The sequence below is a fragment of the Poromitra crassiceps genome (assembly GCF_964638095.1).
Source record: "Poromitra crassiceps genome assembly, chromosome: 2".
Lineage (NCBI taxonomy): Eukaryota > Metazoa > Chordata > Actinopteri > Beryciformes > Melamphaidae > Poromitra > Poromitra crassiceps.
Genome location: NC_139624.1, coordinates 33956165 through 33968664, shown reverse-complemented (window position 1 = coordinate 33968664; position 12500 = coordinate 33956165). Strand labels below are relative to the sequence as shown.

The 12500-nt window shown below is 49.0% G+C and overlaps 1 protein-coding gene across 1 annotated transcript in view; it reads right to left on the bottom strand.

Moving 5' to 3' along the window:
- The window catches only part of foxp2 (forkhead box P2), a 161009-nt gene that overhangs the window by 31017 nt on the left and 117492 nt on the right, over positions 1–12500 (bottom strand). The window contains exons 9-10 of the mRNA XM_083658114.1: positions 10482–10725; positions 6054–6158 (exon numbers count right to left, since the gene is read on the bottom strand). Of these exons, the coding sequence (XP_083514240.1) occupies positions 6054–6158; positions 10482–10725 (349 nt within the window). The remainder of the gene's footprint in view (positions 1–6053; positions 6159–10481; positions 10726–12500) is intronic.

Below are 12500 nucleotides of genomic sequence, written 5' to 3'. Positions count from 1 at the left end.
GACGTGGTCTAGCACTCTTCTCTCCTCATGTCTACTCTATGCACATGAAGAACTTGTCATTGCCCTGATTGTTCTGCCCATTGGTTGCTTCTGATGTTGGCGATCTCTAGGAATTGGATGCTTCTTCTACTGAGGCACTATACGCTGCTGTCACTGTTCAAAAACACCATGTGAAGGAGTGAGCGCCCGAAAAACAAACAGTCCCGCTGCCTATCCGACCTAGCTAGAGCATGTCATTAACGCCTCACTTTAGAGCGATATTGATTTCTGTTTTGAAGAGCGAATTACCCATGTGATGAGGGCTGGCCCAGAGCCGGGACGGAGAGAAGGACGGAGGGAAGGAAGGAGATGGAGATTGAGAAACGTAGCAGAGCTGGATAAATCAGAGGATAGATCAAGACGAATGAAGAGAGAAAAAGAGCGAGAGACTGATACATACAGAGGGGAGAGAGAGAGAAAGAGAGGGAGATGAGTCGAACTGACAGGCCTATGGCGTTTTGTATTGACCAGCTAAACAGAATCAACCAACGAGATAGATTTGTTCTTTATTACATGCTGTGGTGTCTCTGTTCTCTCAAAGACACAGCAACAAAACATCTCGTCGGTCTCCCCCCGCAGCTGTGTATATGAATATGTATATGAATATGTATAGGCCGTGAACGTCCACTAAGGGCCCAATAATAAATCTACTCAAGCCAACGTACGTGCAGGATACGGCTCTGCTAATTGTCTGTGTGTATTATCAGGGGCTGCACAGGCCCAGCAGAGAATTGCAAGTGAGGCCTCCTCGCTGTCTAATAAGTGTGACACACAAACACAAATGCCTGCACACTCAAGCAGATGTACACACACACACACATACTGTACACAAACCCCGTACTAAGCATGTACGCACAAACATGCACTAGCATAAACACACATACACACGCACACGTACTATACACAAAGCTGCACTAACATAAACACACACACACACACACACACACACACACACACACTAGAATCTCAGCCTCTCTCTCTCTCTCTCTCTCTTTCTCCACAGTGGCGGTGCATAACTAATGCCCTCCGTTTTAAAGGTCTTGTCACAGTGCAGGAGACACACGGCGGGGTGGAGGGCTGCGCCACCATCCAGGGGCCGGGGGCCTGCCTGACTGCCTGCCTGCCTCCACAGTCTGTGTGTGTGTGTGTGTGTGTGTGTGTGTGTGTGTGTGTACATGCTACAGAGAGAGACACACACTTTGCTGCTGCCTTGTGGGTTTAATTAGCAGTGGGTTACAGACACCAGCGGTCAGGTTAGCGGCTGAGCTTGCCATTTTAACTTGGAGCCTGCCTGCCTGCCGGTAATAAGCAGAGCACAGTTGTGACAGGGAGGGGAAGAGTTAAGTGTGTGTGTGTAGATATATTAGATAGACTGTGTCTCTTGTTGGGGTGGGGGGGGCATTAGATATATTATATATACTGTGTCTAGTGTTGGGGGGGGCATTAGATATATTAGATAGACTGTGTCTAGTGTTGGGGGGGGCATTAGATATATTATATATACTGTGTCTAGTGTTGGGGGGGGGCATTAGATATATTAGATAGACTGTGTCTAGTGTTGGGGGGGGGGCATTAGATATATTATATATACTGTGTCTAGTGTTGGGGGAGCATTAGATATATTAGATAGACTGTGTTTAGTGTTGGGGGGGGGGCATTAGATATATTATATATACTGTGTCTAGTGTTGGGGGAGCATTAGATATATTAGATAGACTGTGTTTAGTGTTGGGGGGGGGGCATTAGATATATTAGATAGACTGTGTCTAGTGTTGGGGGGGGGGCATTAGATATATTATATATACTGTGTCTAGTGTTGGGGGAGCATTAGATATATTAGATAGACTGTGTCTAGTGTTGGGGGGGCATTAGATATATTAGATAGACAGTGTCTAGTGTTGGGGAGCATTAGATATATTAGATAGACTGTGTTTAGTGTTGGGGGGGCATTAGATATATTAGATAGACAGTGTCTAGTGTTGGGGGGCATTAGATATATTAGATAGACTGTGTCTAGTGTTGGGGGGGCATTAGATATATTAGATAGACTGTGTTTAGTGTTGGGGGGGCATTAGATATATTAGATAGACTGTGTCTAGTGTTGGGGGGGCATTAGATATATTAGATAGACTGTGTATAGTGTTGGGGGGGCATTAGATATATTAGATAGACTGTGTCTAGTGTTGGGGGGGCATTAGATATATTAGATAGACTGTGTATAGTGTTGGGGGGGCATTAGATATATTAGATAGACTGTGTCTAGTGTTGGGGGGGCATTAGATATATTAGATAGACTGTGTCTAGTGTTGGGGGTGGGGGACATCGTGGGGACAAGACATGCATATGCTGGAGGAGAAGCATCAAATTGAACATTGATAATCAAGCTCCTTTTTTAATTGTGAGAATAATGGGAGAGAGAGAGAGAGAGAGAGAGAGAGAGAGAGAGAGAGAGAGAGAGAGAGACATCAATAAGTGTAGTAGTTTGTACAAGGACTGTGGGCAGGTACACCTTCACAGAGCAATGCACTGATATGAAATAGTTACATATTCTTGCATTAACTACATGTATCTATTCAGTCATACATTCCCAGCAGTGGTATACTGATACAGTACATGACTACAGATTCCTGCATATAGCACATGTGCCCCCCCCACAGCGCATGCATCGTTTCTCTTTCTCTCACATGTAACTAACACACACGCACACACACACACACATACACGCGCACGTACACACACACAGACACGTGCACACACACACACACACACACACGCCACTCAAGAAACACTCGCAACGATAATATTTCATTTTGAACTTCAGAGAGCTAATTCGTGGTGCCAGCCACCTCGAGGCTACCTTTTCCAGGTGAGAACACTTAAAAGAAGACTGAAGAGCTATTAAATGCTGATCTTGACAAGTTTCTCCACGCAACAAAACAACAGATGACTAAACGTGTCACTGCCGCTGTGCTGAGCTCCAAGACGCCGGCTTGACTCCCCACCCCCCCACAACTACCAACATCTAAACTGTCATCTAAATCTGACACCCGCTTTATGTAACCCCGTTTAAACTGTGTGCGCGCGTGTGTGTGTGTGTGCATGCATGCGTGTGTGTGTGCGCACGTGTGTGTGTGTGTGTGTGTGTGTGTGCGTGCGTGCATGCATGCGTGTGCGTGTAGACGGCTGGCATCTCCGAAAACATGAAAGGACTCCCTCTGACACGACAATCGCTCCTCCAAGGCACGCCGCCGAGCAGCCATCTTTGTTCTGATGACGAGCCTGTCTTCTTTGTTGCCGTCTGTTTTCATGTGCCGGGCGGGTTACAGTACAGAGCCACCCTCTGACTCGCAGGGATGTGTGGGGGGAAGTTGAACCCAGACAACGTTCTGTTTTGTAGCAGCCAATGTTCTGGCAAGGGTTCTTTCTGAACCGACTGCCAACCTGTTCTTTCACTTTCATGTTTGAAACCCCTTCTCTCTCTCTCTCTCTCTCTCTCTCTCTCTCTCTCTCTCTCTCTCTCTCTCTCTCTCTCTCTCTCTCTCTCTCTCTCTCTCTCTCTCTCTCTCTCTCTCTCTCTCTCTCTACAACAATGCATCCTTTTGCATTGGGTCTCGAGCTTATGGGATCTGCTAGCCTAGCGCTTTATACGCTGTGTCTATCTATGCCCCTCACCTAAAGAAGCAGCTAAGCTACCTAGAAACTGTATCTTTACTGCACACAGACTTAGGTGTGTTTGCGCGTGACGCGTGCATGCAATGCATAGGGAAAGACTGACATGTTGTTTAAGTAAGTGTACTGAGGTGATAGGACAAGATACCAGAACGTCTGCTAATCCTATACAGGCTTGCTGTCTCACACGCACATCTGCTCCCAAGCTGCAAGGCAAACTGCTGGCCGGACTAGTACACATGCAGACTAGATTGGACAATAGCATCCTATGCAATATACGAGCTGATGCCTATATGGATGTGCTGTGTCCCCTCTAGGAAAGTGATAAGCACCTGATATGCGTTGCATTATCCATTGGGGATAAGCAAACACACTTGTCAGGCTAGAGTTGCATTATATATTCACCTCTGATTCATTTCAATCCATTGGTGTCAATGATGCTTCCTGTGGGTGTTGATAGAGTGTGAAGATGCAGCTAAATGTACTGTCTGGCTTGTGCGTAGGAAAGACTGGTAAACACCATCTCTCTTAAGAGTCATTTCTATTCACAGACACACCTATTAGCCTTAATGCACAAGCTAGTGCTGTAGAATTAGCAGAAGGCTGACCTACATCCTACAGCAGCTCCCCTTGGGTGGACTACTTTCCCCATATCACTGAATTCTCAGCTTTCTGCAACTTATTGCAGTCGCTGGTGTCGAGAAATGCATAATTTGGAAAATACGCCAGAACAATGTCCCCATTTCAAGAGTTTATGCCAATTCACACGGACATTTACACCCCGTGAAAAACACTCGCCAGATCGTTATTTCACAGTTAATTACAAATCTAATTAGAATATTCAAATGAAAGCTTTCCCTTTCTTTTCTTCTCGCTGTGCGAGCGGGGAGCCAGGGAAAGAGTGATAGTGAGCGAGAGAGAGAGACTCCCTCTCTCTCTCTCTCTCTCTCTCGGTGAGTGGCAATGTGATAACCTGTAATCGGCAGTGCTGCAAACACCTTCCTCCTTTGATGTCCCCCCACTAACATCCTGGCAACAAAGCCGGCCAATTACAAATGAGCTAATTAACTAAATTGTTGATGGAGCATGAAGAGTTCATTGGCTCTGGCGTCTGCACCATGACAACAGTGAATGGGGGGCCTTTGTTGTGGAGGTGAGCGCCCGGCCGTGCGAGTTGCCATTAGCTTTTGACGATTTTTCACAAACCTATCAGGCTTGTCTACGCCAGCGGAGGAGATTCAAACCTATCAGGTCTGTCTACGCCAGCGGAGGAGATACAAACCAATCAGGTCTGTCCACGCCAGCGGAGGAGATTCAAACCAATCAGGTCTGTCTACGCCAGCGGAGGAGATTCAAATCTATCAGGTCTGTCTACACCAGCGGAGGAGATTCAAACCTATCACGTCTGTCTACGCCAGCGGAGGAGATTCAAATCTATCAGGTCTGTCTACGCCAGCGGAGGAGATTCAAATCTATCAGGTCTGTCTATGCCAGCGGAGGAGACTCAAATCTATCAGGTCTGTCTATGCCAGCGGAGGAGATTCAAATCTATCAGGTCTGTCTACACCAGTGGAGGAGACTCAAATCTATCAGGTCTGTCTACACCAGCGGAGGAGACTCAAATCTATCAGGTCTGTCTACACCAGCGGAGGAGACTCAAATCTATCAGGTCTACACCAGCGGAGGAGACTCAAATCTATCAGGTCTGTCTACGCCAGCGGAGGAGATTCAAACCTATCAGGTCTGTCTACACCAGCGGAGGAGATTCAAACCTATCAGGTCTGTCTACACCAGCGGAGGAGATTCAAACCTATCAGGTCTGTCTACACCAGCGGAGGAGATTCAAATCTATCAGGTCTGTCTACGCCAGCGGAGGAGATTCAAATCTATCAGGTCTGTCTACACCAGCGGAGGAGACTCAAATCTATCAGGTCTGTCTACGCCAGCGGAGGAGATTCAAATCTATCAGGTCTGTCTACACCAGCGGAGGAGACTCAAATCTATGAGGTCTGTCTATGCCAGCGGAGGAGACTCAAACCTATCAGGTCTGTCTACACCAGTGGAGGAGATTTGTTCTGAATCAGAGGTGGTATGAGTCCTGTGCTGCTAGAGCCCCACGCTGTCAACTGGCTGTCTGGAAGGTCACAATGGCCCTTTGAGAAGCAGTGGTGTTTTTTGTCTTTGTTACACCCGTCTGTGCGCACAGAGAGAGGAGGTGGCGCAGTGCACGGCACAACACTACTGCATCTGTCACTATCAAAGAGATAACAGTTTGATGTGCACACATGCAAAAGCACACACAGTGTTGAGAGGAAGGGTTTAGCGATCTGTTAGCAGAAACCTACTTCAAAAACTGTCCGAAGTCCTCACAGATACTCTCACAGCCGGGCCACTTGCACACACCATGGCCGTACAGGGAGTGGGATCCTCCGCTTTCCTCATGTAACGAGCTGGAGAGAGAGAGAGGGAGGGAGGGAGGGAGGGAGAGAGAGAAGGGAGGAGAGGGGGATCAAGAAGAGAGAGGGTGTTGGGGGTGGGGTGGGGGATGGGGTGGTGGGGGTGATGGCGTCAGGTTAATCACAGAAGCTATAATGGCTTGAGGCGGCTTGTGCCTGTCAGGTTACAATCAGTAACAGAGAGGTCAAAACAGGTCAATTCAGCAGTGGGCTATTGAATAGATCAACAGCCAAGGCTAGGGAGGAGAGAGAGAGGGGGGGGGAGAGAGAGGCCAATTAAAACAGGAAAGTCAGTGTCATCTTGATAATGGAGGAGTGGTAGTGGTGTGTGTGTGTGTGTGTGTGTGTGTGTGTGTGTGTGTGTGTGTGGTGTGTGTGTGTGTGTTACCATTTGTGTAACCGCACCTCTATCCATACAGCTGCGTGTTGCTGGTGGCAGGGATAATTAACTACCATACCCTATCTGAGCATTGATCTATTCTACAGGCTCCTCCCCCATTCAAATCCAGACAATATCTAAGGTAAAGAACGCCGAGTAACGTGTGAGAGAGACGCCGACATGGCCGGTGGAAACCTACAGGGAGACGGAGCTCTGCCTCAACCGCAGCCGCCACCCCATCTTGTAAAGCCATTACGGGGGCGGGGTGGGGGCTTTGGAGTAAACATTAAAAATCCAGACAGCCATATAATTTTCATCAGGAGATTAATACTCTGTGTAACTTATGTTCTTTGAGGACAGGGGGGGGGGGGGGGGGGGGGGGGGGCTGTGCTCTGGCGTTTCTCAAATGGCACCCAAATAAGTTACGACCCTGCCTAGACAGCACATCCTATTAAAGATGACGGTTTAACCTTTAGGCTTCGGCGCTGGTGTGGTGTGTGTGCGCGCCCGTGCATGCGTATGTCTGTGTGTGGCCGATGATTGTGGTGTGTGTGTGTGTGTGTTTGTGCGTATTAGGAGTGGCAGAGCTCACGCGGCGTTTTACAGAGAGGTTTTCCCCGCATCGATCCGTGGCATGTTAGTAAGCAACGTGCCTTGACAATACTCCTTGTTCGATCATTATGAGACACCACACACCCCTCGGGACACAGGCAGATAAAAAGTGTTTTTCTCCTTTCTTCTTGTTCGCTCGCTCCCTCTCTCTTTCTCTCTCTCTCTCTCCCTCCGTCTTCCAAGGCATGTCTTCCTTCTAAAGAGATCTTTTTCAAGCCCCCTTTTAGTGGTGCTGGAGAGATAGCATCTACTTTAAACCAATTACACAGCACTTGCACCTCCAGTGCGAGTCGCTACCACACATCCGCACACACACACACACATCGCTACCCTACGTCCTTATTATAATATCGCCCAAGAAAAGCCTTTGAATAATGCATGGGCCAGATAGGCAGATATGTGAACAGTCTGTGTTTTTGGTACCGGGTGCATTCATAAAAGACGCCATCACAAGGATAAACATCGTGGAAATGCCACTCAAGGCATCACGCATTCTGTTTACATGACAAGCAAGCAAGCTAGGTAATTTTCAAAAGAGGAAAAAAGAGAGAAAGCACTAAATACTTAATGTACACGGAGGTTACCTGTCTGCCAGAGAGGCTTGTTGTAAGTGTGCCTGCCTGCCTCTCCCTGCTTTTGATATCAGTGTGCAAGCTAAGTGCCTTCAATGGTGCGTGCGCTCTCCTGGGAGAACAAGGTTGTTATATTTTGAATATTACCAAGACGCTAATAAACTACTGTATTGAACAAATAAACAACACATCATGTTTTCCCTGTAGGAACAAATGCTGTTTATTCTGTTACTCTAAACGAGGACAAATAGCCTACATGGGAGCGCGGCGTTCTCACACTAGGGCTGTCCTCGCCTCAGGATTCTGCCAGTCGACTCGGATTCGACTGTCCAATACGAATATTCAACTACCGGTATTCAAAAAATAAATCAAATAACAAATCTTCAGTGATTATTTTGACCACATTAACAGTCAACTACGGCATATTTGAATTGCGGGGGTCTGTGTGTGCTTAGCTAGGGGGTCTGTGTGTGCTTAGCTAGGGTGTCTGTGTGTGCTTAGCTAGGGGGTCTGTGTGTGCTTAGCTAGGGTGTCTGTGTGTGCTTAGCTAGGGGGTCTGTGTGTGCTTAGCTAGGGTGTCTGTGTGTGCTTAGCTAGGGGGTCTGTGTGTGCTTAGCTAGGGGGTCTGTGTGTGCTTAGCTAGGGGGTCTGTGTGTGCTTAGCTAGGGGGTCTGTGTGTGCTTAGCTAGGGGGTCTGTGTGTGTTTAGCTAGGGGGTCTGTGTGTGCTTAGCTAGGGGGTCTGTGTGTGCTTAGCTAGGGGGTCTGTGTGTGTTTAGCTAGGGGGTCTGTGTGTGCTTAGCTAGGGGGTCTGTGTGTGCTTAGCTAGGGGGTCTGTGTGTGCTTAGCTAGGGGGTCTGTGTGTGCTTAGCTAGGGGGTCTGTGTGTGCTTAGCTAGGGGGTCTGTGTGTGCTTAGCTGGGCAGAGATTCTCAAATGTTTTTCAGCCAAGGACCCCTTACAAGATAGAAAATATAACGGGGACCCTCTCATTCTGATTTGTGATTTTGGGCTAAGCTTAATTGTTTCCACGGTACCACGGTGCTTGACTTTTAAATTGATAGGTTTGTTAGATTAGAATGTAATCCATGAACAATTTTAGATTTAAAGCATACAATATTTTCATTGAACTATGAAGCTTTTGCAACAACAAAAAGTTTAAATTTTTATTTTCCTGATTTTTTTTTTTCTATCCCCTTTCCCCCCGATTTTTTTATCCAATTTTTATCCCCCATTATTGCTAATTTTAGTTTATTTATCCTGGTTGCTGCTCCACCCTCTGCCTGAGTTCCCCTCCCTCCGAACAGGCGCCCCTAACAACCAGAGGAGGCACCACTTCAGCGACCAGGATATTGCATGTTTTGGTGTGGGGTTCCTATATTTTCCTGAAAGGTTTTCGCGGACCCCCTGGCAAAGTGCCACGGACCCCTGGGGGTCCCCGGAACCCCCATTTGAGAACCACTGAGCTAGGGGGTCTGTGTGTGCTTAACTAGGGGGTCTGTGTGTGCTTAGCTAGGGGATCTGTGTGTGTTTAGCTAGGGGGTCTGTGTGTGCTTAGCTAGGGGGCCTGTGTGTGCTTAGCTAGGGGGTCTGTGTGTGTTTAGCTAGGGGGTCTGTGTGTGCTTAGCTAGGGGGTCTGTGTGTGTTTAGCTAGGGGGTCTGTGTGTGCTTAGCTAGGGGGTCTGTGTGTGCTTAGCTAGGGGGTCTGTGTGTGTTTAGCTAGGGGGTCTGTGTGTGCTTAGCTAGGTGGTCTGTGTGTGCTTAGCTAGGGGGTCTGTGTGTGCTGAGCTAGGGGGTCTGTGTGTGCTTAGCTAGGGGGTCTGTGTGTGCTGAGCTAGGGGGTCTGTGTGTGCTTAGCTAGGGGGTCTGTGTGTGCTGAGCTAGGGGGTCTGTGTGTGCTTAGCTAGGGGGTCTGTGTGTGCTTAGCTAGGGGGTCTGTGTGTGCTTAGCTAGGGGGTCTGTGTGTGCTGAGCTAGGGGGTCTGTGTGTGCTTAGCTAGGGGGTCTGTGTGTGCTTAGCTAGGGGGTCTGTGTGTGCTTAGCTAGGGGGTCTGTGTGTGTTTAGCTAGGGGGTCTGTGTGTGCTGAGCTAGGGGGTCTGTGTGTGTTTAGCTAGGGGGTCTGTGTGTGCTGAGCTAGGGGGTCTGTGTGTGTTTAGCTAGGGGGTCTGTGTGTGTTTAGCTAGGGGGTCTGTGTGTGTTTAGCTAGGGGGTCTGTGTGTGTTTAGCTAGGGGGTCTGTGTGTGTTTAGCTAGGGGGTCTGTGTGTGTTTAGCTAGGGGGTCTGTGTGTGCTGAGCTAGGGGGTCTGTGTGTGTGTGTCCTGTTTGCATGTGAGATGTGCAGCAAGACACTGTAACCTCTGACTCATTTCATCTCCCCCTCTGCCTTCCCTCGTTTCAAACGGCGTGTTGTCTGACGTCAGACATGTTCACAAGTCATCTGCTGCATGCTATCCGGTCTGCTTAGAATATTGCACAGCTAAAACTAAGGAATTGAAAGCATGTACTGTATTATTCTCACTCCTTTATCTATTAGCATACCGTATCAGCATCGATTAGTTGACATTATTATTAGTAGACATTCCCTTAATGTTAATGCACCCAAAAAATAAGTCTCAAGTCTAGTCTCAAGTCACTGTGTGTGTGCGACAAAGTCCCCATCTCTGGCAGACGTCTCAGTTGCGTTACCTCTCTCGCTCTCTTTCTCTTTCCCTTTCCCTTTCGCGTTCGCGTTCGCGTTCCCGCTCACGCTCACGCTCGCGCTCTCTTCTGTGGTTGAGGGCGGGGGACTGTCCGTTGGCGATGCCGTGGTGTGAGATGGGCGGCGATGCTTTGGAGGGGTTGGAGGAGGTAGTTGAGGAGGAGTTGTTGGTGGAGAGGTCTAAGCCACCACCTCCCCCGCCAGTGTGACAGCCGTGTTTGATGCCGTTGTCCTCCATGCCGTGGCCGCCGCCTCCGGTCACATCCTTCCACAACTGCTGCAGCTCCGCAGGGCTCAGGCCAGCTGGAGGAGAGGGAGAGAGAGAGAGAGAGAGAGAGAGAGACACACACACACACACACACACAGACAGAGGGAGATAAAGAGAGAGAGAGAGAGAGAGAGAGAGAGACACACACACACACACACACACACACACAGACAGAGGGAGATAAAGAGAGAGAGAGAGAGAGAGAGAGAGACACACACACACACACACACACACACACACACACACACACAGACAGACAGACAGACAGAGGGAGATAGAGAGAGATAGAGAGAGAGAGAGAGAGAGAGAGAGAGAGAGACATTTGGAATCAGGAATTACAGAAGCACAAAAACTAAAAAAGAGTATCATGACAATAAAATCCCAGAGGATAGCACTTATTAAAAACACTTATTTCCAAAGTGGTCCCCGATGGAAACAAAAACAACAAAACACAATACTTGGAAACAAACAGGTCCATAGAGACAAATACATTTTGCACAATAAACCAACTAGGCCCCCTTGTACCCCACACTCAGGACTCAAACTCCCTCCCTTAAGACTGAGCACCAGGGGCGTCCGGGTAGAGTAGCGGTAGATTCCCTAACTACCAACACGAGGGTCGCAGGTTCGTGCCCCCGTGTTACCTCCGGCTTGGTCGGGTGTCCATACGGGCACGATTGGCTGTGTCTGTGGGTGGCAAGACAGATTAGCGGTATGTGTCCTGGTCGCTGTACTAGCGTCTCCTCTGGTTGGTCGGGGCACCTCTTCGGTGCATCTCCTCTGGCCCTCAGTGAGCCACTACCAGCCTGTGCTTCTCCTCTCCTCTGGTCCTCAGTGAGCCACTACCAGCCTGTGCTTCTCCTCTCCTCTGGTCCTCAGTGAGCCACTACCAGCCTGTGCTTCTCCTCTCCTCTGGCCCTCAGTGAGCCACTACCAGCCTGTGCTTCTCCTCTCCTCTGGCCCTCAGTGAGCCACTACCAGCCTGTGCTTCTCCTCTCCTCTGGTCCTCAGTGAGCCACTACCAGCCTGTGCTTCTCCTCTCCTCTGGTCCTCAGTGAGCCACTACCAGCCTGTGCTTCTCCTCTCCTCTGGTCCTCAGTGAGCCACTACCAGCCTGTACTTCTCCTCTCCTCTGGTCCTCAGTGAGCCACTACCAGCCTGTGCTTCTCCTCTCCTCTGGCCCTCAGTGAGCCACTACCAGCCTGTGCTTCTCCTCTCCTCTGGTCCTCAGTGAGCCACTACCAGCCTGTGCTTCTCCTCTCCTCTGGCCCTCAGTGAGCCACTACCAGCCTGTGCTTCTCCTCTCCTCTGGTCCTCAGTGAGCCACTACCAGCCTGTGCTTCTCCTCTGGTCCTCAGTGAGCCACTACCAGCCTGTGCTTCTCCTCTGGTCCTTAGTGAGCCACTACCAGCCTGTGCTTCTCCTCTCCTCTGGCCCTCAGTGAGCCACTACCAGCCTGTGCTTCTCCTCTGATGACCTGCGTGTGAACTCAGCCACCCCCTCACACCAGAAGCACGCTGAACACAAACACTAACACACTCCCATGTGTTTCCTCTCTGCCTGGTTAGTCCCCCCTGAAGTTACCTGTTTGCAGCTCACTCCTGTAGTCTTCAGTCTCAAACACCACTGCACTGCTCTTCCAGACATCCCTGCTCCACAATAACTATCTAATGTTTCAATCCAATCTAGGGGAGAACTTGCAAAGCATTGATTGCAGTATAATGGCTGAGGCTAGGCACATTACATTGGTACAAAACGTCTCTCCCCACGTATAATATTATCTGTGATTTAAACAAGCTTTTTCCACCTC